This window comes from Eptatretus burgeri, chromosome 11 (assembly GCF_056783735.1).
Source record: "Eptatretus burgeri isolate ZD-2024b chromosome 11, Ebu_testis_v1, whole genome shotgun sequence".
NCBI lineage: Eukaryota > Metazoa > Chordata > Myxini > Myxiniformes > Myxinidae > Eptatretus > Eptatretus burgeri.
The window spans coordinates 47499372-47517501 of NC_140971.1; the positions used below are offsets into that span (position 1 = coordinate 47499372).

The 18130-nt window shown below is 43.6% G+C and overlaps 1 protein-coding gene across 1 annotated transcript; it reads right to left on the reverse strand.

Annotated features, from left to right (window-relative positions):
* Nucleotides 1–1900: 1900 nt before the first annotated feature.
* Nucleotides 1901–16712, reverse strand: C1QTNF3 (C1q and TNF related 3). Its single transcript, XM_085846348.1, has 6 exons — nucleotides 16526–16712; nucleotides 10211–10331; nucleotides 6184–6338; nucleotides 3267–3396; nucleotides 2643–2742; nucleotides 1901–2392 (listed from the first exon to the last, which is right to left on the reverse strand). Exons 1-6 carry the CDS (start codon nucleotides 16592–16594, stop codon nucleotides 2233–2235), a joined length of 735 nt encoding a protein of 244 aa, XP_085702474.1. The 5' UTR covers nucleotides 16595–16712; the 3' UTR covers nucleotides 1901–2232.
* Between the last annotated feature and the right edge of the window lie 1418 nt (nucleotides 16713–18130).

An 18130-nucleotide genomic window follows, 5' to 3' on the forward strand; every position in this document is an offset into this window, starting at 1 on the left:
CATAAATGGTGATGAAGGTTGTGGTCAAGTTTCATCAAAATCATGTGTGTAGTATCTGAGAAGAGAGCAAATGCCTATTTTGGGGAGGCGGGGTCAAAAAAACCCATGTATACCCCCTTCATGAGCACAGATTTCGATGTGGTCAATACACCTTCGTTAGGTATCACACATGAAGTTTGTGGCCAAATTTCATCAAAATCACGTGTTTGATTCAAGCGATAGTGACTGAAACAGTTACGGATGGACTGACTGACTCACTCACCTACGGACACTGCTCGATTGCATCAGCTCACCTGACTAAAGTCCAGGTGAGCTAAAAATCATAAAATACACAATGTCGTGCGATCCTAAATTTTGCGATCACATTTTTCTACAGATGTCGAGGCTCATGGCAGTGCAGAAAGCAGACAATATTTACCACCAGCCTCCAGGGATGTTGCCGATGACATCACAGGAACGTTTCTGCTTTACACTGAAACAAGTGGAAGTTGAAACAGCAATGAAGGAACTTAATCTTTTTGTTTTATCTGACTGCAACATTTTACATCAATTCCAAATAAATTATGAGAATTCCTTCAAACATCAAAGAAAAGTATTGACTTTTTTTATGCAAAGGTCAAAGGTAATGGTAAAATGAAGACATATTCAGAGGGGAGAATATGGACGAGTGAGAGGTTTGGTGAGAATAGACAAGATAGATGAACGGAGAGGGGATAACACAACATGCTGAAGGGTTGCCATCTTACAGAACAATCGTTGTCCCGACCGCCCTTCTGATCCCTTCCTATTCCTTTGCAAAGGAATGCAGTTTTGCGTACTTTTCGTTGAATCCTTCAAGCTCTTGAAATGTTGATCAGTTAGCACCTTCCCACTACAAAATGCAGTAAATTCGTGTTCAAACAAAGTTCGTAGCTCAAACCAATTTTGAATTTGTTCTTCAGAAAAGAATAGTGATAAGATCGAAGTATGATAAACGGGCACTTTTGGGTCTCTCATTTTCTCGTTCACCGATGATGTTCCAAAGTTTCATGAGTGCTATTGGATGGGGAATTATCTGCAGACAACTGGAAGGTAACTTATAGGATTACAACTTCTATCCTGGTGGATTTATTTTTGAGGACATAATATGTTGTATTGAGTCAATGGAGTGTCTGGGCCATCCCGACATAAGAAGTCTACCGAATATATATATATATATATATATATATATATATATATATATATATATATATATATATATATATATATATCATCAGATACACAAACGTTTCCTCTACATCTTCATGCTTGATGGTGTTTTTCATGAAGAGTAGGTTCGTCATTGCCAGCACCATGGTCAGATTAAGAAATTCTTGCCTGAACTGCAGGTAGGAAATGATCTCGTTACCTCTGCCGCCAAAGATGGTCGGAGGTTATGTATTCACCCATTTGTCTATCTGTCAGTCTGTGAGCAGGATATCTTCCAAGTTGGGGACGGATTCGGACGAAACCTGGTGGACATGTCGAGTGTGTGACAAGGAAGAATTGGTTCAATTTTGGTGAAGATCCGAATCCGGATCTGGATTCGAGAATTGTTTTTTCATGGATCCTGCACCATTGATAGGGCCAAAATGTACAGCACAATATCTCAAAAGGTTGTGGATGGATTCACACGAAACTTGGTGGATGATTTGGCTACGTATCAAGAACAAGCCGATTTGATTCTGGTTCTGGTACAGATTCAGATCCGGCCTATCAGTGAGATACAAAACATAAACTTTTCAGCCTGGCAGAGGTATGCGTTCTACCGAGCACCGTTTTAGTCTATCACTTAATGAGGAACAAGATGTGGATGCGATTGATAATACACCCTCATAAGACCTAAAGTTGCAATAAAAACAACTTCGTCTCGAGAAAAACATACAATTTGGCATATTTTATTGACAAATCTGGGGGGTGACTGGGGAGAGGGGGGGGGTTGACATAAAAGTGGTAAAATCAGGTTTCAGGAAGTCCAATGCTCTATAGCAGAGGTCGAAAAAGACACAACTCGGCTTCTCTCATTCGTAAAGTAGCTTGTACTCTGTGGGAAACGTCCCTGTGGTTAAGCCTCTTGAGAAAACGCCCACCACAGCTGCCTCAGGATAGACCACCACAGCTGAACACAGAATGCAGATAGGAAACGCACAATGTGTCGTTTGTCATCGGTGTAACGATGCCAAACCAATCAGGATGCAAGGAATCATCGATGGATCACAAGCTCTCGAATAGAAGGAATCCACAGAATGTGGAGAAACGCTGATGGTCTCCGTGGATCGCTCCATTGCCCAATCTCAACCACACCTCATCACCATCCTTGAGCTTCAGGACTGCGCTGTTTGCAGCAGTGTCATGTTTTCCTTTCAGCCCATAACTATGTCAGACACAAGGACACAAAAGGTCACGTGGACATTAAACTGCTTGAAATTGGATCCAAATGATAATTTATTGACCTTTCGGGTCAGTGAGACATCACAGACTTGGAAAGGTGGTCGACCCGATACTTAGCTCATACAGGGAATGTGGTCTTTGGGGACAAATGAGATCCAAAACATTTTCATTGAAGGACAACAATATCTGGAATGAGTCACCTAACGCAGGTTACGACATCTTAAGGAGCTGACCTGAACATGGTGATAACTGTCTCTCCATTAAGCATCAGGTACACAAAAGTTTCCTCTGCATCTTCATGCTTGAGCATGGAGAAGGTAAAGAAATATGCACCTGTGGGAATGTACATTGCAAACAGTGAAGACTGTGCAAACTACAGTCTTAAAGAGCAAGAAGATGTCTCACATAAAAGGTCAGAAATAATTAGTATACAGTTCCTGACAAAGGCTAAGGGGCTCTTTATTTGTTGTGTATGTACATTTGGTGGAATTTAACAAAGTATTCCTCCCCTTCCCATGACACATATCTCCCCCCTCCCCTTTACGCATACTGTAAATACTCCAAACATTTTAAGTGGTGGTCCATGGTAATACCATGGAAAGTGACGATTGTGCAATGCTCATTTTCAGTGGTGGTCTCTGATAATTCCGTTTGAAGATCTATTCCCTTTTCTTAACTTTAATTTTCTCAATTTATCTCCCTCTGCCCCCCAACCATCCGTTTGTACATAGTACAATGATGACCTCTAAAATATCCTAAATATCTCTTAAAAAAAAAACAAACCTAAAGGATGGTGCCCCAATTACACAAATAGTTGGCCATGAGAGCAATCAACATTATAACAATGTCCAAATTACCAGTTACAGGTGCAGTGAACCTTCCAGTGATTATGTCGAAGTAGTTTCCAAGGTTGGCTTCCACACTGCTGAAGATGATTCCACTGTTTTGGTTGGTGAAGTGCGTTGCCATGGAAGCCATGAACGCAACCTGTGAGAGAAGATAAAAGCAATGGTAATTCAAAGGAAGATGTTTTCCCACACTATGCATGATTGTCATTGGCCCCCCCCAAGCAAAATCCCGGAATGGAGATGTCAGAGACAGCTGAAAGGTGCGGAGAAAGAGGGGGGGGGGTATGGGGGATTAACTACCTACACCCTCAGTAATAAATCGCTGAATAATTACATGAGAAATGAGTTGTAAATTTCATGAGGGGTAATCATCTAACTGGCTAAAACTTCTCAGGACATTTATTTTTAAATTTGTGTATCGAGGCTCATGGAAGATAGTGTAGTAGATAGTAGAAAAATCGTGCAAATTATGATACAAGCATCAAATTTGGAAATTCTGTTCTGCAGGGCTTTCTGATCAAATCGACCTGATTGGCCATTTGAAAATCCAAATTTTGAAAAACAAAATTTTTTTTTTCAAAAAAATTTGAAGTCACAGCTGGCTGAAATTATTGAAGCACAAGTGAACATCCCAGACAGAGAACCAAGGGGAGATGCAGTCATCATCGATGGCTCAGCACTTATCAATGCCCTACCTCCATGCACTTCAAAGATATTTGATGACTATGCTGAAGAAGACATCATCCCAAAGGTGGAATCCAATGGTGCCAGGTACGAGAGGATGGACGTAGTGTTTGATGTGTACAAGAAGTCAAGTCTGAAGTCCGAGGCAAGGTCGAAAAGGGGGCAAGGAATCAGAAGAAGAGTGACAGGAACCAGTAAGACCCCAAGTAACTGGAGAAGCTTTCTTCGAGATGACAGCAACAAGACTGAGCTGTTTCACTTCCTTGCGGAAAAGATGTGTGAAGCACAGACGACAAGCACAGTCATTGTCACAAAAGGAGAAGATGCCATTAGCAACACAAGGAAGTCACTGGATGCTGTGTCTCCATGTTGTCATGAAGAAGCTGACACTCGAATATTTGTACACGCCAGGGATGCAACGACGGATGGCAGCAAGTCCATTATCATTAAGGCTGATGACACGGACGTACTAGTCATCGCAATATCTGTACTGCCATCCTTACAGGAACTAGGTCTTGAGAACATGTGGATTGCCTTTGGCCAAGGAGCCAAGGCACGATGGATTCCAGTCCATGAGGTAGTTTCTGCAATAGGGCCTGAGAAAGCTAGAGGGATCCCATACTTCCATGCGTTCACTGGATGTGACGTCGTGTCTGCCTTCCGCAGTAAAGGGAAGAAAACTGCATGGCAGACTTGGAACGTCTTTGATGATGTTTCCGAAATATTCACCAATCTCAGCCAGAATCCAACATTGATTCGTGATCTTGACTTTTTTGAAGTTTTTTTTTTTTTTCAAATTTTTCAAAATTGGGATTTTCAAATGGCCAATCAGGCAGATTTGATTAGAATCCCCTGGAGAACAAATGCGCCAAATTTTATGCTTGTATCATCATTTGCACGATTCCTCTCAAAAATTGCTGTTATCTGCCCCACGAAGAGCAGAATAACAGGGGCAAAGGTTCAACAAACACAACATGGGGCAAAAGGAAAACAATAGGACAACGACATATGGATACATTTAAGCACAAGAGGAAGAATGCTTTGGTGAAGAGTGCGGACAGGGTCTTAGTGGGTTTCAGAAAGCTGAAATGTAGAAATGGGAGAGACAGAAGTTGGCAATGGTTAGCAAACTTAAAATCGTTGAGGGAAGATCTTGAGATAACACTCAGGAATATGGTTCCACAGCTAAGAGAAGAGTGGGATGAATGAGGGTGACTGTTAAGTAGGTATTATGGGAAGGCAACAAGGAAATATTTTTTTCTGGTAGGATGCGTGCAACCTGGAGGGTTATGGATTGGGCAGAGCAGTAAAAAGGTGGAAGGAACAACCATCAAAATATTGCTGGCGAAAAAAACAACTTCAAGGCTTCAAACCTGTCTACGATAAACAAGTAGAAGACCCTGGGACGAAGATTCCTGTCGTGAGATGCCAATGTCATGTAAGGTCATAAATTCCTCAATTTCAACAGGGGCAAGATATAAGGTAGCAGCACCAATTAATGTCGGTAAGTTAAATTCCATGACAATTCAGATGCAGGCATTGTACACCATTATAAATTGAGGCTGGCAAAGGAAAGACCAAGTCCTGTGGAGAATTCCTGGGTGGTGGCTGGCTTTAGAAGGGAGCTTGGATATATGACCTGCCCAAAAAAGGAAAGAGCTGAGACCAGTGGCAGCATTAGTCATTTAGGGTGCTCAAGCAAAATGTAATAGTGGCCCAATACAGGGGTCCCTGTGAGCACTGTGCCCCTGCCAATCAATCACCACACTAAAATATGCAATTTGGCATCCCTCTGTCTGACATCGATGTATGCAGTTGTTACTTATGGAATATCAACCGATGGTGAGGTGCTGCAAATTATCTCGTAAATGTGTACTGTGTAGCACCGTTCCCGGTGGAGGTGGGAGAGGGTATTACGAGTGATGCTTCAGAATCTTTTGATATATCGTGTTATATATCATTTTTAGCCCAATCTCTTAACGGTAAAGAATCACTGAAAAAAATTCTAGTAGCCAGATCCGGATCCCGATCTTCACCAAAATCTAATCAATTTGTCCTTGTCACACGCCCAACCGGTCCGCCACCATTCCCCACACTCCTTTCCACAACTGTGGAATTATTCCACTGCGCTTGTACATGATAACCTAACATTGACCAGTGAGCCATAAAATGGAATTTTAAGTATTTTTTTTTTGTTTCATAAAGGTACAGTCAAGTGTTGAAGAAAGATGTTTTGTCCGACCTTGAGTTCAGATGGAATTCCCGCTTGTCCTTTCTCTCCTTTGAGCCCAGGGAGTCCACGCTCTCCTCGAGTACCTGGAATGCCTTTGTCACCTTTCCTGCCATTTTCGCCTTCATTACCTTGAAGTCCATTGTTTCCATTATTACCATGGTTACCTAAGGAGGGTGTGAGGGGGAGGGTGGAGGAGGGAGGAGGAATAATTCATAAAACCTTTCTTGTTGAACTCACTCAGTGTTTGCTTCCCAGGATTCTTGTATTTTAGGATGTTGAAAATAATTAGTTTCTCAAATTATCATAGCTGCTCCTGGGTTCTACGATATTGTTATGGTTTTGGAAACTTACCCCAGGGGGGAGAGCATACATGGACACAGAGGAGAGCTGAGGATTTGTTATTTCATTAATCTATGTAGAGATAGTCCTTGGCCACTTGTCTAAGGGTTATTCGGGTGGCATGCGCTGGTTAGTTCATGTTTTCCCGGTGTGATGTCTTCCCTCCCACCCCCACCCCCCTCCTCCTTTCACCAATCCCTCCTTTACCCCATCGATCCGTTTTGTCCTACCCTTACTTTGCTCCTTTCACCAATCCCTCCTTTACCCCATCGATCCGTTTTGTCCTACCCTTACTTTGCTCCTTTCACCAATCCCTCCTTTACCCCATCGATCCGTTTTGTCCTACCTTTACTTTGCTCCTTTCAACAATCCCTCCTTCACCCCATCGATCCATTCTCCCCTCTGCTCCTTTCAATTCCCCATCCTTTATCCCAACACTTCATTTGCCCACCCTCCTTTCAACAATCCCTCCTTCACCCCCATCGGGCTTACCTTCAACCCTGTAGCCATCCCTTCATCCCTCTGTCTGGCTGCATCCCTCTCTGCATTTCACTCCATTCGCGCATTGTTTAATTGGGCACATTTGGTCAGTCTGCATCCTTCTCCATTGCATCGCTGTCTACGCATCATCTTATTTCACACATTCATGGAGGGGGTGGGGGTGGGGGCTGCGTTGAAAGTTCCCATAGAATGATGTGGCATTTTCCACAAGCTGTCATGGACCTGCCACCATAGGATGTGCACCAATGAAGAAGAGGCTCACACGAGCTGAGACGGAGAAAGTGATATGAAGAGGAATAAGATGGGAGTGTGAGAGACAAGACGAGAGAAAGCGATGTCTTGCAGGGAGAAAGGAGCTGAAAGCTTGTCCTGTGAGGAGCAAAGGCTCAGAGATGGGAGAAAAAGTGACATCCTGAGGAAGCATCTAAGGCAGAGGAGGGCGAGTCGCATATCTTGCACACCGGAGAAGATTTTTTCTGCTGGGTCTGGACACCTCAGGGACGCAGCTGTGTGCCCCCATCACGCCGCATCACCACTGCCATCTTCCCCATCCCCCCCCCTTCTCCCATTCTCTAGTATATTTGGACTTTGGCACAGCCCCATTGGGCTGTGTGAGGTGAGAGAGAAAACAATGGACCTACTTTTCTTTGCTTCTTAAGTTCTTCTTGTTTTATTCTTCTACCCTGATTGAATGATGGCTATGTCTTGTGTTAATAAGATTTTATAAGAAAGAATATGTATTATAGTTAAATCTGCTTTTCTGTGCTTTTTGCTTTCTTACCTGTAAATACTCACTTTTAAATGATTGCTTGCTTGAGTGTGTGCAAATAAATAATTGTTTGTTGTTATTTGCAATCTGGCTCGGTTGTCCTTCCCTTTATTGGTCTGACACAGTGTACAAGAACAATTAGATGGGAAGTTGTACCCTTCCTGACTTGCTCTGTTAGCTGGTGCTGCAACGATCTGTTCTACTTGGCAGAAAATCACCAGGTGTGGCGCCGAGGGCGTGACCTCTAGCTAGGTTGCCGTGCCAACAGAAAGGTATCGCGGAAACATCGAAACGTAACCCTGCTCGGCCGGTAGTTCAAGTCAATCGGCTTTGGCAGTGTAAGAATGACAGCCCGTTGGACCATGGAGTTATCTGTGATCGGCGACCTCGGGACCGGGTGTTCTGGAGAAACTCGAGTGCTTCCCCTTGTGGTGAGAGCCAGGAACCCCAGGCCGTAACAAAATGTTCAGTACTCTCATGTATCAGGAATTACAATTATAATGGCCCATCAAATTATTTAAAAGGTGTGAAATGAAATGGGTTGTAATGTGAAATATGTATAGGTGTAACAGCTACATATTTTACTGACTTGGATGGTTTATTGCACTCATACCAATAATATAAGGATATACACAGTGAAATACTTTGGAGATTGTCACTCGCATACATTCAAAATTTAACTCGTTAAACAAAACGTCATTGTTGTCAAAACGTCAAAAGTGGATATTAGTATTTATGGTAAGAAATGTTTTCCGACACGTATATTTGCACAAAGGTATGCAACTACCATTTGTTTTCAAAAAGAATGTTGATCCCAGAAATTGCGATGATCATTTAACTTGAGTTTTTAATTTTTATTTATTGGTATGCAGCCTGCGGCTGCTTGGCTGCATCATTTTCTGCAAGTGTGGCTGTGCAGCTGATGCAGTGCCCCTTGTTAGCAGGAATCTGGTACTCGTTTTGCTGACCCACCTGATGTTAATTCAATGGTTCGAAAACAGTGGCTTGAACTCAAAGACCCTACGATCTGAGGTTGTCTTCGGTGAGATTTGCCTTCCAGGAGGAGCATGTAAGTTGTTTCAAGGCAACTGCCTCACCACAGGATTGCGGGGAGTGGGTGAAGCCAGGAAGTAGAGGGGCAGGGAGGAAATTGGGAGGTGGAGAAGAGCCGGAGAAACCACGAGAGTGAGGAGTTGGGGGAAGGGGGGAGGATCTGAGAGGGGTCAGAACGAGGAGGAAGCTGAGATGGGATGAGGGGAAAGCAGATTGTTGGGGGGATAATACTGACATGGAGGGGGTTGACACCATGAATGGCTGCGAAGGGGAAATTATTGTCATGTGCACATGACCTCTGCAAAGTGGACGTCTTAGGATTCTCAAACTGGATAACCTGCGACAGACTTCCTGGATGGGGTGGTAAGAATATTTATGGCTGAAGACAGGCAGGAAAATTTGGCTGTTGGTGAAAGAGGAGGCTGGATGAACTAAGTGTTCATGAGTGAAGAGGTTTTGAGAAATAAGCCTTGTGAAAAAGTAATGGTAGATATTTTGTTGAAGAAGAAAGACGAATTGCTTGTTCCTGATGGAGCAATAAATAGAGTCAGGAATTTTAAAATACATGATTGAAGTGTTTTTAAATCTACAAAGAGTGAAAAGTTTTATTCAGTGAATATTCCGTTTTGGGATATTGAAAAGAAGAAGGGATTTGGAATTAAGGATAAACTGAACATGGGAGATAGCTTGGTTTTTATTTATTTTTTTCCTGATGCTGTTTTTTTGTTGTTGGTGTTGTTTGTATTTTTTGGAGCAAGGAGGGGAAAGGATTGAGCTGAGGGATCAGAAGTAACAATACCTGAGATAAAAGGAGCGAAAACGAGGCATGTGGGATGAAAAAAAAACAAACAAACAACGGAGGCAGAAGCACTTCCGTGTTATGGAGAGGGGAAAAGAAGATCATCAATTGGCCAGAATTTACCATGGACACAAACTTGATGATTCAACACAACAACATATGGTTTGGGACAGAAACTTGGACAAAAACTTACGACCAGCAATGACAAGAATTAAAATAAACCAGTAAAACACAACGCATCAGGTCCGGGAACTTCGCTTCGATGAGCTGGAAGGAGCAACTCCTGAACAGGATATCCACAAGCAGCAAATCCCTGAACCGGAAATACTCTTCTAACATGTGGCGCATAATAATGTCATGGGAGAAATGAAACGTCCACATTGCAGATGGAACCGCCGGTGTAATGTCTCCTTTGAAAGATTAAATTATTTGCTCCACGATGCATTGACACTTACTCACTTTTCACCAGAGATCTTTAAAAAAAAAAAAGTTTTTAGAATACGATTCCTCACAGAAAGACAAAGTTGATCAAGGCTCAATCCCTGGTGTGATAACTGTGGTTCAAAGACTCTTACCTGGTATTCCTGGGGTTCCCACAGAGCCTGGCCAACCCCTCGGGCCTGGAATCAGAGCATGACTGTGGCCACAGCAACCACAAGGAGATACATGCTCAGAAACATCCAAGGATTCCTGTGGCTGTATGGGGATCAGGGTGGGAAGACAAATGCCTGTCAAAATGGTAAAAATGATCATTTGTATCAGAACCAAAGCAATAAAAAAAAAAACAACAAGAGCGAGGATTCAATTACAAAATTAGTCCACTGGTTGCGTCATAATTAACTAAGGGGCGGCCGTGCAGTGGCCTGTCACATGGGTGGAGAAAACTTAAAGTTTTGTAAAGGGTGCTGAGAACAACTTGCCTACTCTCATGTAAAGACAGTGTGGGATCTTTAACATCTATCATCTGAGGCCAGTGAACAGATCCACTCCATATTCACATCCATTTGATGTATGACACAATCACTTCTCCACGGTTCTGCCCGCAAGGCAGCATGAAGATTACAGTTTATATACCATAGTGAGCTTTGGAAATGAGCTGAGGTTAGACAGCTCAAAGGTGAGTGTGCTACCTCTGATGTATCCTGCCAGACATTGGTTAAATGAGAAGCTGCAACAAGTATCATAAGCAAAAGCAGTAGCATTCATGAAAATGGACTCCTCAAAAGAGTGAAGGTACAATTGAAATTGCGTGTGCGTATGTATTTATGTATGTATCGTTCAAGGATGCACTGGAGAGGATGATGGGTATGGTTGAGCAGGAGGTGATGCTATGAATTGTGCGGGACTTTAATGTATATGTGGGAGAATCAGAACTGAGTGAAGAGGTATGTGTTGGTAAATTTGGTTGGGGAATGAGGAATAGAGAGGGCCGAGAGCTGGTGGAGCTGGTGACAAGGAATGGGATGGCCATAGCTGGTTCGTTCTTTCAGAAGAGGGAGAGTCACAGAATTATTTATAGGAGAAGACAGCATACAACAGAGTTGAACTTGTTGGTCATGAGGAAGCAACAGTTGTGGAGGATCAATGACTGGAAGGCGGTTGTGGTATAGCATGTCACCACCCAGCACAAGCCTGTGGTGTTTTGTTGTATGCATGCAAAATAGAGGGAAGTGAAGAGCAGGGGTCGGAAGATGATAAGGTGGGGGAAGTTGGGACAGCATTGCCGTAGAGTAGAAGGAGAGGATGAGGGCCAGGTATGAGGAACTTAGTGAAGACAACAAAAGTTTGGAGGAGAAATGGAAGAGGTACCGAGAGGCTTTTGGGGGGATTTGCAGAAGTATTTTGTGGAAGAACATCAGCAAAGGTTTCATCATCTATAGATATAAACCAGGTATGATGCATTGATGAGTAGTGATGGAAGTTGGTGAAAAGAGGGAGGTTTGGAAAAGGACAGATAATATCAAGGAGAGAGGGGCACACAACCAGATGCAGGGTTGCTGCACCTGTTTGGGCAAAATAAGAAAGCAACAAGGAGAGCAGTGGATAAGACGGGGAATGATATGGAAGAGGTGGTGGACAAGTTGGAAGAGGATGGTGGGAGGAAGATGATTATAAAATGGCTCGTGACAGGGATGAGGATAGCAAGGATATGGGAGGCGATGATTGAAGATGGTCGTGGGACGCGAGTGACAGAGTGGGGTGGGCAGTATTGAAGGTATGGAATGGATATTTCAAGGGGTTATTGACCAGGAAGGAAGTAACGGCAAGCTGTAGCTTCTGTGTTATGTACAGGGGAAAGTGTAAAATGGGGTTAGTGATCACCTTGGAGGAGGTGAAGACAGCATTAAAGAGGATGAAGAAGGGAAGAGTGCTAGTCATTGATGAGGTGTGTACAGAGATGCGAGTTGCTGCAAGAGAAGTCAGTCATTTGGAGGAATAGGCTGTTAAATGTATGATTGAGAGAGACGGAGAGACGGGGAGAGACGGAGAGACGGGGAGAGACGGAGAGAGGGGGAGAGAAGGAGAGACGGGGAGAGACGGAGAGACGGGGAGAGACGGAGAGCTATGAGAGACGGAGAGCTATGAGAGACGGAGAGCTATGAGAGACGGAGAGCTATGAGAGACGGAGAGCTATGAGAGAGAGAGAGAGAGAGAGCTATGAGAGAGAGAGAGAGCTATGAGAGAGAGAGAGAGCGAGAGCTATGAGAGAGAGAGAGAGAGAGCGAGAGCTATGAGAGAGAGAGAGAGAGAGCGAGAGCTATGAGAGAGAGAGAGAGAGAGCGAGAGCTATGAGAGAGAGAGAGAGAGCGAGAGCTATGAGAGAGAGAGAGAGAGCGAGAGCTATGAGAGAGAGAGAGAGAGCGAGAGCTATGAGAGAGAGAGAGAGCGAGAGCTATGAGAGAGAGAGAGAGAGCGAGAGCTATGAGAGAGAGAGAGAGAGCGAGAGCTATGAGAGAGAGAGAGAGAGCGAGAGCTATGAGAGAGAGAGAGAGAGCGAGAGCTATGAGAGAGAGAGAGAGAGCGAGAGCTATGAGAGAGAGAGAGAGAGAGAGAGAGAGAGCTATGAGAGAGAGAGAGAGAGCGAGAGAGAGAGAGAGAGAGAGAGAGAGAGAGAGCTATGAGAGAGAGAGAGCGAGAGCTATGAGAGAGAGAGAGCGAGAGCTATGAGAGAGAGAGAGCTATGAGAGAGAGAGAGCTATGAGAGAGAGAGAGCTATGAGAGAGAGAGAGCTATGAGAGAGAGAGAGAGCTATGAGAGAGAGAGAGAGAGCGAGAGCTATGAGAGAGAGAGAGAGAGAGAGAGCGAGAGCTATGAGAGAGAGAGAGAGAGAGAGCGAGAGCTATGAGAGAGAGAGAGAGAGAGAGCGAGAGCTATGAGAGAGAGAGAGAGAGAGAGCGAGAGCTATGAGAGAGAGAGAGAGAGAGCGAGAGCGATGAGAGGGAGAGAGAGCGAGAGCTATGAGAGAGAGAGAGAGCGAGAGCTATGAGAGAGAGAGAGAGAGAGCGAGAGCTAGAGAGAGAGAGAGCGAGAGCTATGAGAGAGAGAGAGAGACGAGAGCGAGAGCTATGAGAGAGAGAGAGCGAGAGCGAGAGAGAGAGAGAGAGAGAGAGAGAGAGCGAGAGCTATGAGAGAGAGAGAGAGAGCGAGAGCTATGAGAGAGAGAGAGAGAGAGCGAGAGCTATGAGAGAGAGAGAGAGAGCGAGAGCTATAGAGAGAAGCGAGAGCTAGAGAGAGAGAGAGAGAAGCGAGAGAGAGAGAGAGAAAGCGAGAGCTATGAGAGAGGCGAAGCTATGAGAGAGAGAGAGAGATGAGAGCTATGAGAGAGAGAGCGAGAGCTATGAGAGAGAGAGAGCGAGAAACTATAGAGAGAGAAGCGAGAAACTAGAGAGAGAGAAAGAGCTATGAGAGAGAGAAAGCGAGAACTATGAGAGAGAGAAAGCGAGAGCTATGAGAGAGAACAGCGAGAGCTATGAGAGAGAGAGAGAGAGAGCGAGAGCTATGAGAGAGAGAGAGAGAGAGAGCTATGAGAGAGAGAAGCGAGAGCTAGAGAGAGAGAGAGAAAGCGAGAGCTATGAGAGAGAGAGAGAGAGAGCGAGAGCTATGAGAGAGAGAGAAAGCGAGAGCTATGAGAGAGAGAGAGAGAGCGAGAGCTATGAGAGAGAGAGAGAGCGAGAGCTATGAGAGAGAGAGAGAGAGCGAGAGCTATGAGAGAGAGAGAGAGAGCGAGAGCTATGAGAGAGAGAGAGAGAGAGCTATGAGAGAGAGAGAGCTATGAGAGAGAGAGCTAGAGAGAGCGAGAGAGAGCTAGAGAGAGGGAGAGAGAGATAACGCTAGGGCTAGAGCTCGAGCTAGAGCTAGAGCTAGAGAGAGCTAGAGCTGGAGCTATGAGAGAGCTAGAGCAGAGCTAGAGAGAGAGAGAGCTAGAGAGAGAGAGAGAGAGAGAGAGAGAGAGAGAGAGAGAGAGAGAGAGAGAGAGAGAGAGAGAGAGAGAGAGAGAGAGAGAGAGAGAGAGAGAGAGAGAGAGAGAGAGAGAGAGAGAGAGAGAGAGAGAGAGAGAGAGTTCGACTCTGGGGGAGTGGAGGACAGGGCTAATTGTGCCGATATGGAAGAGGAATGGCAATGTTCAAGATCCGAGGCAAAACATAGGCATTATGCTCCAAAGTTTTACATATAGGTCGATTCGAATGAGGAAGCCTGCTGTGAAGCGGGTGAACCGTTGCCTGAGAATGGTGTTGCTCTTGCTTATTGCTCAAATTTGTGGAGTAGATCTGGTTTACTTTTGGTTGGAAGGTTGTGTGTGTGTGTGTGTGTGTGTGTGTGTGTGTGTATGTATACATCTGTGTGTGTATACATCTGTGTGTGTGTGTGTGTGTCTGAAAATCACGGCTGGTAAAATCCACACCAAATTTTGCACACGTGCTGGGGGTACCCATGGCCATGTCATGGGTTCAACCCCCACCCCCCCCCCCCCCAAAAAGGCAACTCTCCATATATTTGTGTGTACATCTTAGTAGAGGAAAAAAACCCGCTGGACCAATCTCAACCAAATTTTGAAAATGTGCTGGCAGTACCCAGGGGCAGGTCAGGGGCACAACCCCTGCCCCCATCCCAAGGAATTCTCCATATGGATGCGTGTGTATGTCTGAAAATAAAGGCTACGCCAATCCACAACAAATTTTGCATATGCTATTGGGGTACACAGTCAGGTCAGAGAACAACACCCCCCTCCCCATCCCACAAGGAGGTTATTCTCTGTATGTATGTACGTGTATGTATAAAAACCAAGAAAATGATCTCAAACAAGGAAATGACGCCATTTGGCCCAACATTGCTGTGTTTTCATTGCCCAACATGTTTTATTGCCCAAGTGTTTACATTGCCCAACATTTCATTCCCTGGTTAACAACTAGGTCTCAACATCAATTTTCTTGACGTTTTGCTGAAGTCGAAATAACCTGATCTTTATCGGGTAATCCAACTTGTGTGCGCACGCACGCACGCACAATTCCACACCCTGTGTATTTTTTGTGATTGTTCCTCCAAGGCTGCGAGAGGTTGTCAAAAAATGTCTCAAAAATGATTCTAAAACCTTTGATGTGATCGTTTGACCTTTTTTGAATCTCCCCAGACTTAGATCGTAAGATCATTCATTCTATGGATTCAAAAAATATCCCTGTGCAGCAAAGTGTTTAAAAAAACACAAACAAACAACAACTTTAATTCATACTCACCCTTCCTCAAGGAATGAAAATGCTTCACTGGACACCACTCTGGTCAATGCAGACTCTTTAAATATAAATCGTTTATAATGATAAATATTCCAACAAATAAAGTTACAAAGCTGGAATATTAAGAAACATCCATTCAGCATTTTCATCCCATCAAAATGTGCAAACAACCATTTTACCAAAATCAAGGAGTACAATTGGTTCCAAGCACCATGAGTGTGTTATTTTCACATGATTGCGCCGCTTTCATCACAAGGCCTGCAATTTGATTTCAATGACAGTAAAATTACAGAGCGAGTCATTGACTAAAGTCGGACTTTGCATCTCATTGGATGAACTTGTAATTCCAGACACTAAGATGGTTTGATGAATTATATTATTGAACATCTGAAATAAATTTAACAATACATCACCTTGTGCATTTTAAGCAAAACAAAAACAATTAATTACAATTATTCACATTTGGATTGTCATTATACAAATGATAGAATTGAATTATTTAATAATGTGATTTTTAGGTTTGTGAAAAACCTTTGTGATTGCATTTCGTGCTGTCTCGTGTGGGTTCGAATCCCAACCCAGCTATAAACTGTCGGAGAGGTGCTGCACAGGCAGTGTGATGCATTGATGAGTGTGCCATCCATTGGAAGGACGTTATGCTGCCAGTCTCGTCCAGTAGCGTTTGCTTGTAATCGCGAAATATCTGTCGGTACCTTTCAAAAAGAGTATGTCATTGTGCCTCAATATTTTACAATTCCTTCAACGGCCCCAAATATTCCCACCTCCTCGTGTGAACTTATTTGGCTCAGTTGACCAGGTCTGACGTTCGGCCGAAGTGATTTGGGCAGGAATTTGTAATTTTTCAGGTTGCTGGCAATAACTCTCCCATTCTTCACGAAAGATACCGAGGGATATTTAACATCCACCAACTAGTGCTGGCCAACTGATGGTCGGTCGGGCTTAATGTCGTTCCAAGGGATGGCACACACATTGATGCCTTGCTCTCCATGAGAAACACCAGTGTGACAATCAATGCGTAGTTGGGTCGGCACTCGAACCCAGGATAGATGTGGATGCTCATACCTCGATGAGCTACCCTCCACATTACCAAGTTATCAGGAGTCTGCCTGCTGGGTAACCTACCTGACTTGTCTCACTCACCTCAAGCTGTTGTGTGAAGGACCAAGAAAGGACGAGCAACGTCAGGAAAGGTGTTCCGTTTCTCCACATGTTAGGAATCCGCGAGCTCTACTGCACACCCAAAAGTGGAACGTATTTCACACGCTTGTGGGAAAAGATGGACTTTATTGGTGTGCGAAACCCGTTTTATACCCCCAAGGAAGCTGTCCATGTGGAGCACGGATAAGGTTTTCATTACATGGTGTTTAGTCAAATGCCAGGCACCTGGCAACTTCTCCGCACAATCTCCCGTTTGTCCACTGTGGGCAAAACCCCTTTCCTGGTGGGGTTTGAATGAGCGAATTCATAAAGCGGAGACACGATCAGCTGTTCGTCGTTTTTCATGCCACCATAACATTATTTTCAACCACAAACGAATTCTTGGTAATATCTTTCTTACAAATAAATAATTCTCAAGTCATTCGAGACCAAGACCTATGAAGGACAAAAGCTTGTCCAAAGATGACGTCATAGCTAGGTTACTAAAGCCAAGAATAAATCTAAAAACACAATGGCATTTCAATTGTTGAAAGAAAACTTTTACAAAAACTTGCAGCTGCAGGGAATCGAACAAAAAGTTTGAACCCAAACTCAATTTAGCAAACGTAGTTTTTTTTTTACTGCCAATGAAGCAGAAAAAGACACCACCTCTTGTTATGTACAGAAAAAAATGTTATTAAACTTGGTTGGAGTAACATGAGAAATTTGTTTCATTCAAAAATCCGGGATGCATTATTCAATGTACATATTATCTCAGTTGCATGGTATGTGAGGGAGGAGGTACTGCGGAAAAGTTGGCGATGCCTGGAGCGCCCCTCTTTTACCCGGGCATACTCGGAGGACGCTGCTGGATGATACAGTCTTACCCCATCTAAAACATGACCTTTTTGAAGGTTAAAAAGATTCAATCCATCCCACAAAGCTGGGTCACACCACACAACCTCAACCAATCATATCCACTTAATTCAGGTCATCCAAAAGTCAGATTACACAAACGGTGGTTAAGGCCTTATATAACTATTTTACCCCCTCCCATGTATGTATATATATATATATATATATATATATATATATATATATATATATATATATATATATATATATATATATATATATATATATATATATATATATATGTGCGTGTGCGTGTGCGTGTGCGTGTGTGTGTACATATAGGGTGTCCCAAAAAATATACAACTTTTAAAATGCTTCGTTTGATCCAAAAACGCAGTAATTTTGTCACTAATGCTTCATTTCTTGTTGCAGAGACCCTGAAGTGTATTTTGATACCAAGCAAGTGCCAGAAAAATGACAAGACTGACCGTACAACAACGGATGAAAATTGTTGAACTTTGGCACCAGAAGAAGTGTCATACAGGTGCAACGTCTTTACTCGAGACATTTCGGTAATCCATTTGAGCCATGCACCAAACTTTCGGACAATAAAGTGCACCATCACGAAGTTTACCAATGTGGAAACCATCTGTGACCTTCACAAGAGTGACAGTGGTTGGAAGAGGACAGGTCGTAGTGAAGAAAATGTGGAAATAGTGAGACAGGCGGTCATTCAGAGTCCAAAAAAATCGA

Coding starts and splice junctions, on each gene's coding strand:
- C1QTNF3 (XM_085846348.1), bottom strand. CDS start 16,594: ATGTGGAGAAACGGAACACCTTTCCTGACGTTGCTCGTCCTTTCTTGG. Junction 3,397..6,183: donor GAATTCCATCTGAACTCAAG/GTCGGACAAAAC, acceptor CTTCTCTCACAG/GTTGCGTTCATGGCTTCCAT. Junction 2,393..2,642: donor ACAGTTATCACCATGTTCAG/GTCAGCTCCTTA, acceptor TGTCTGACATAG/TTATGGGCTGAAAGGAAAAC.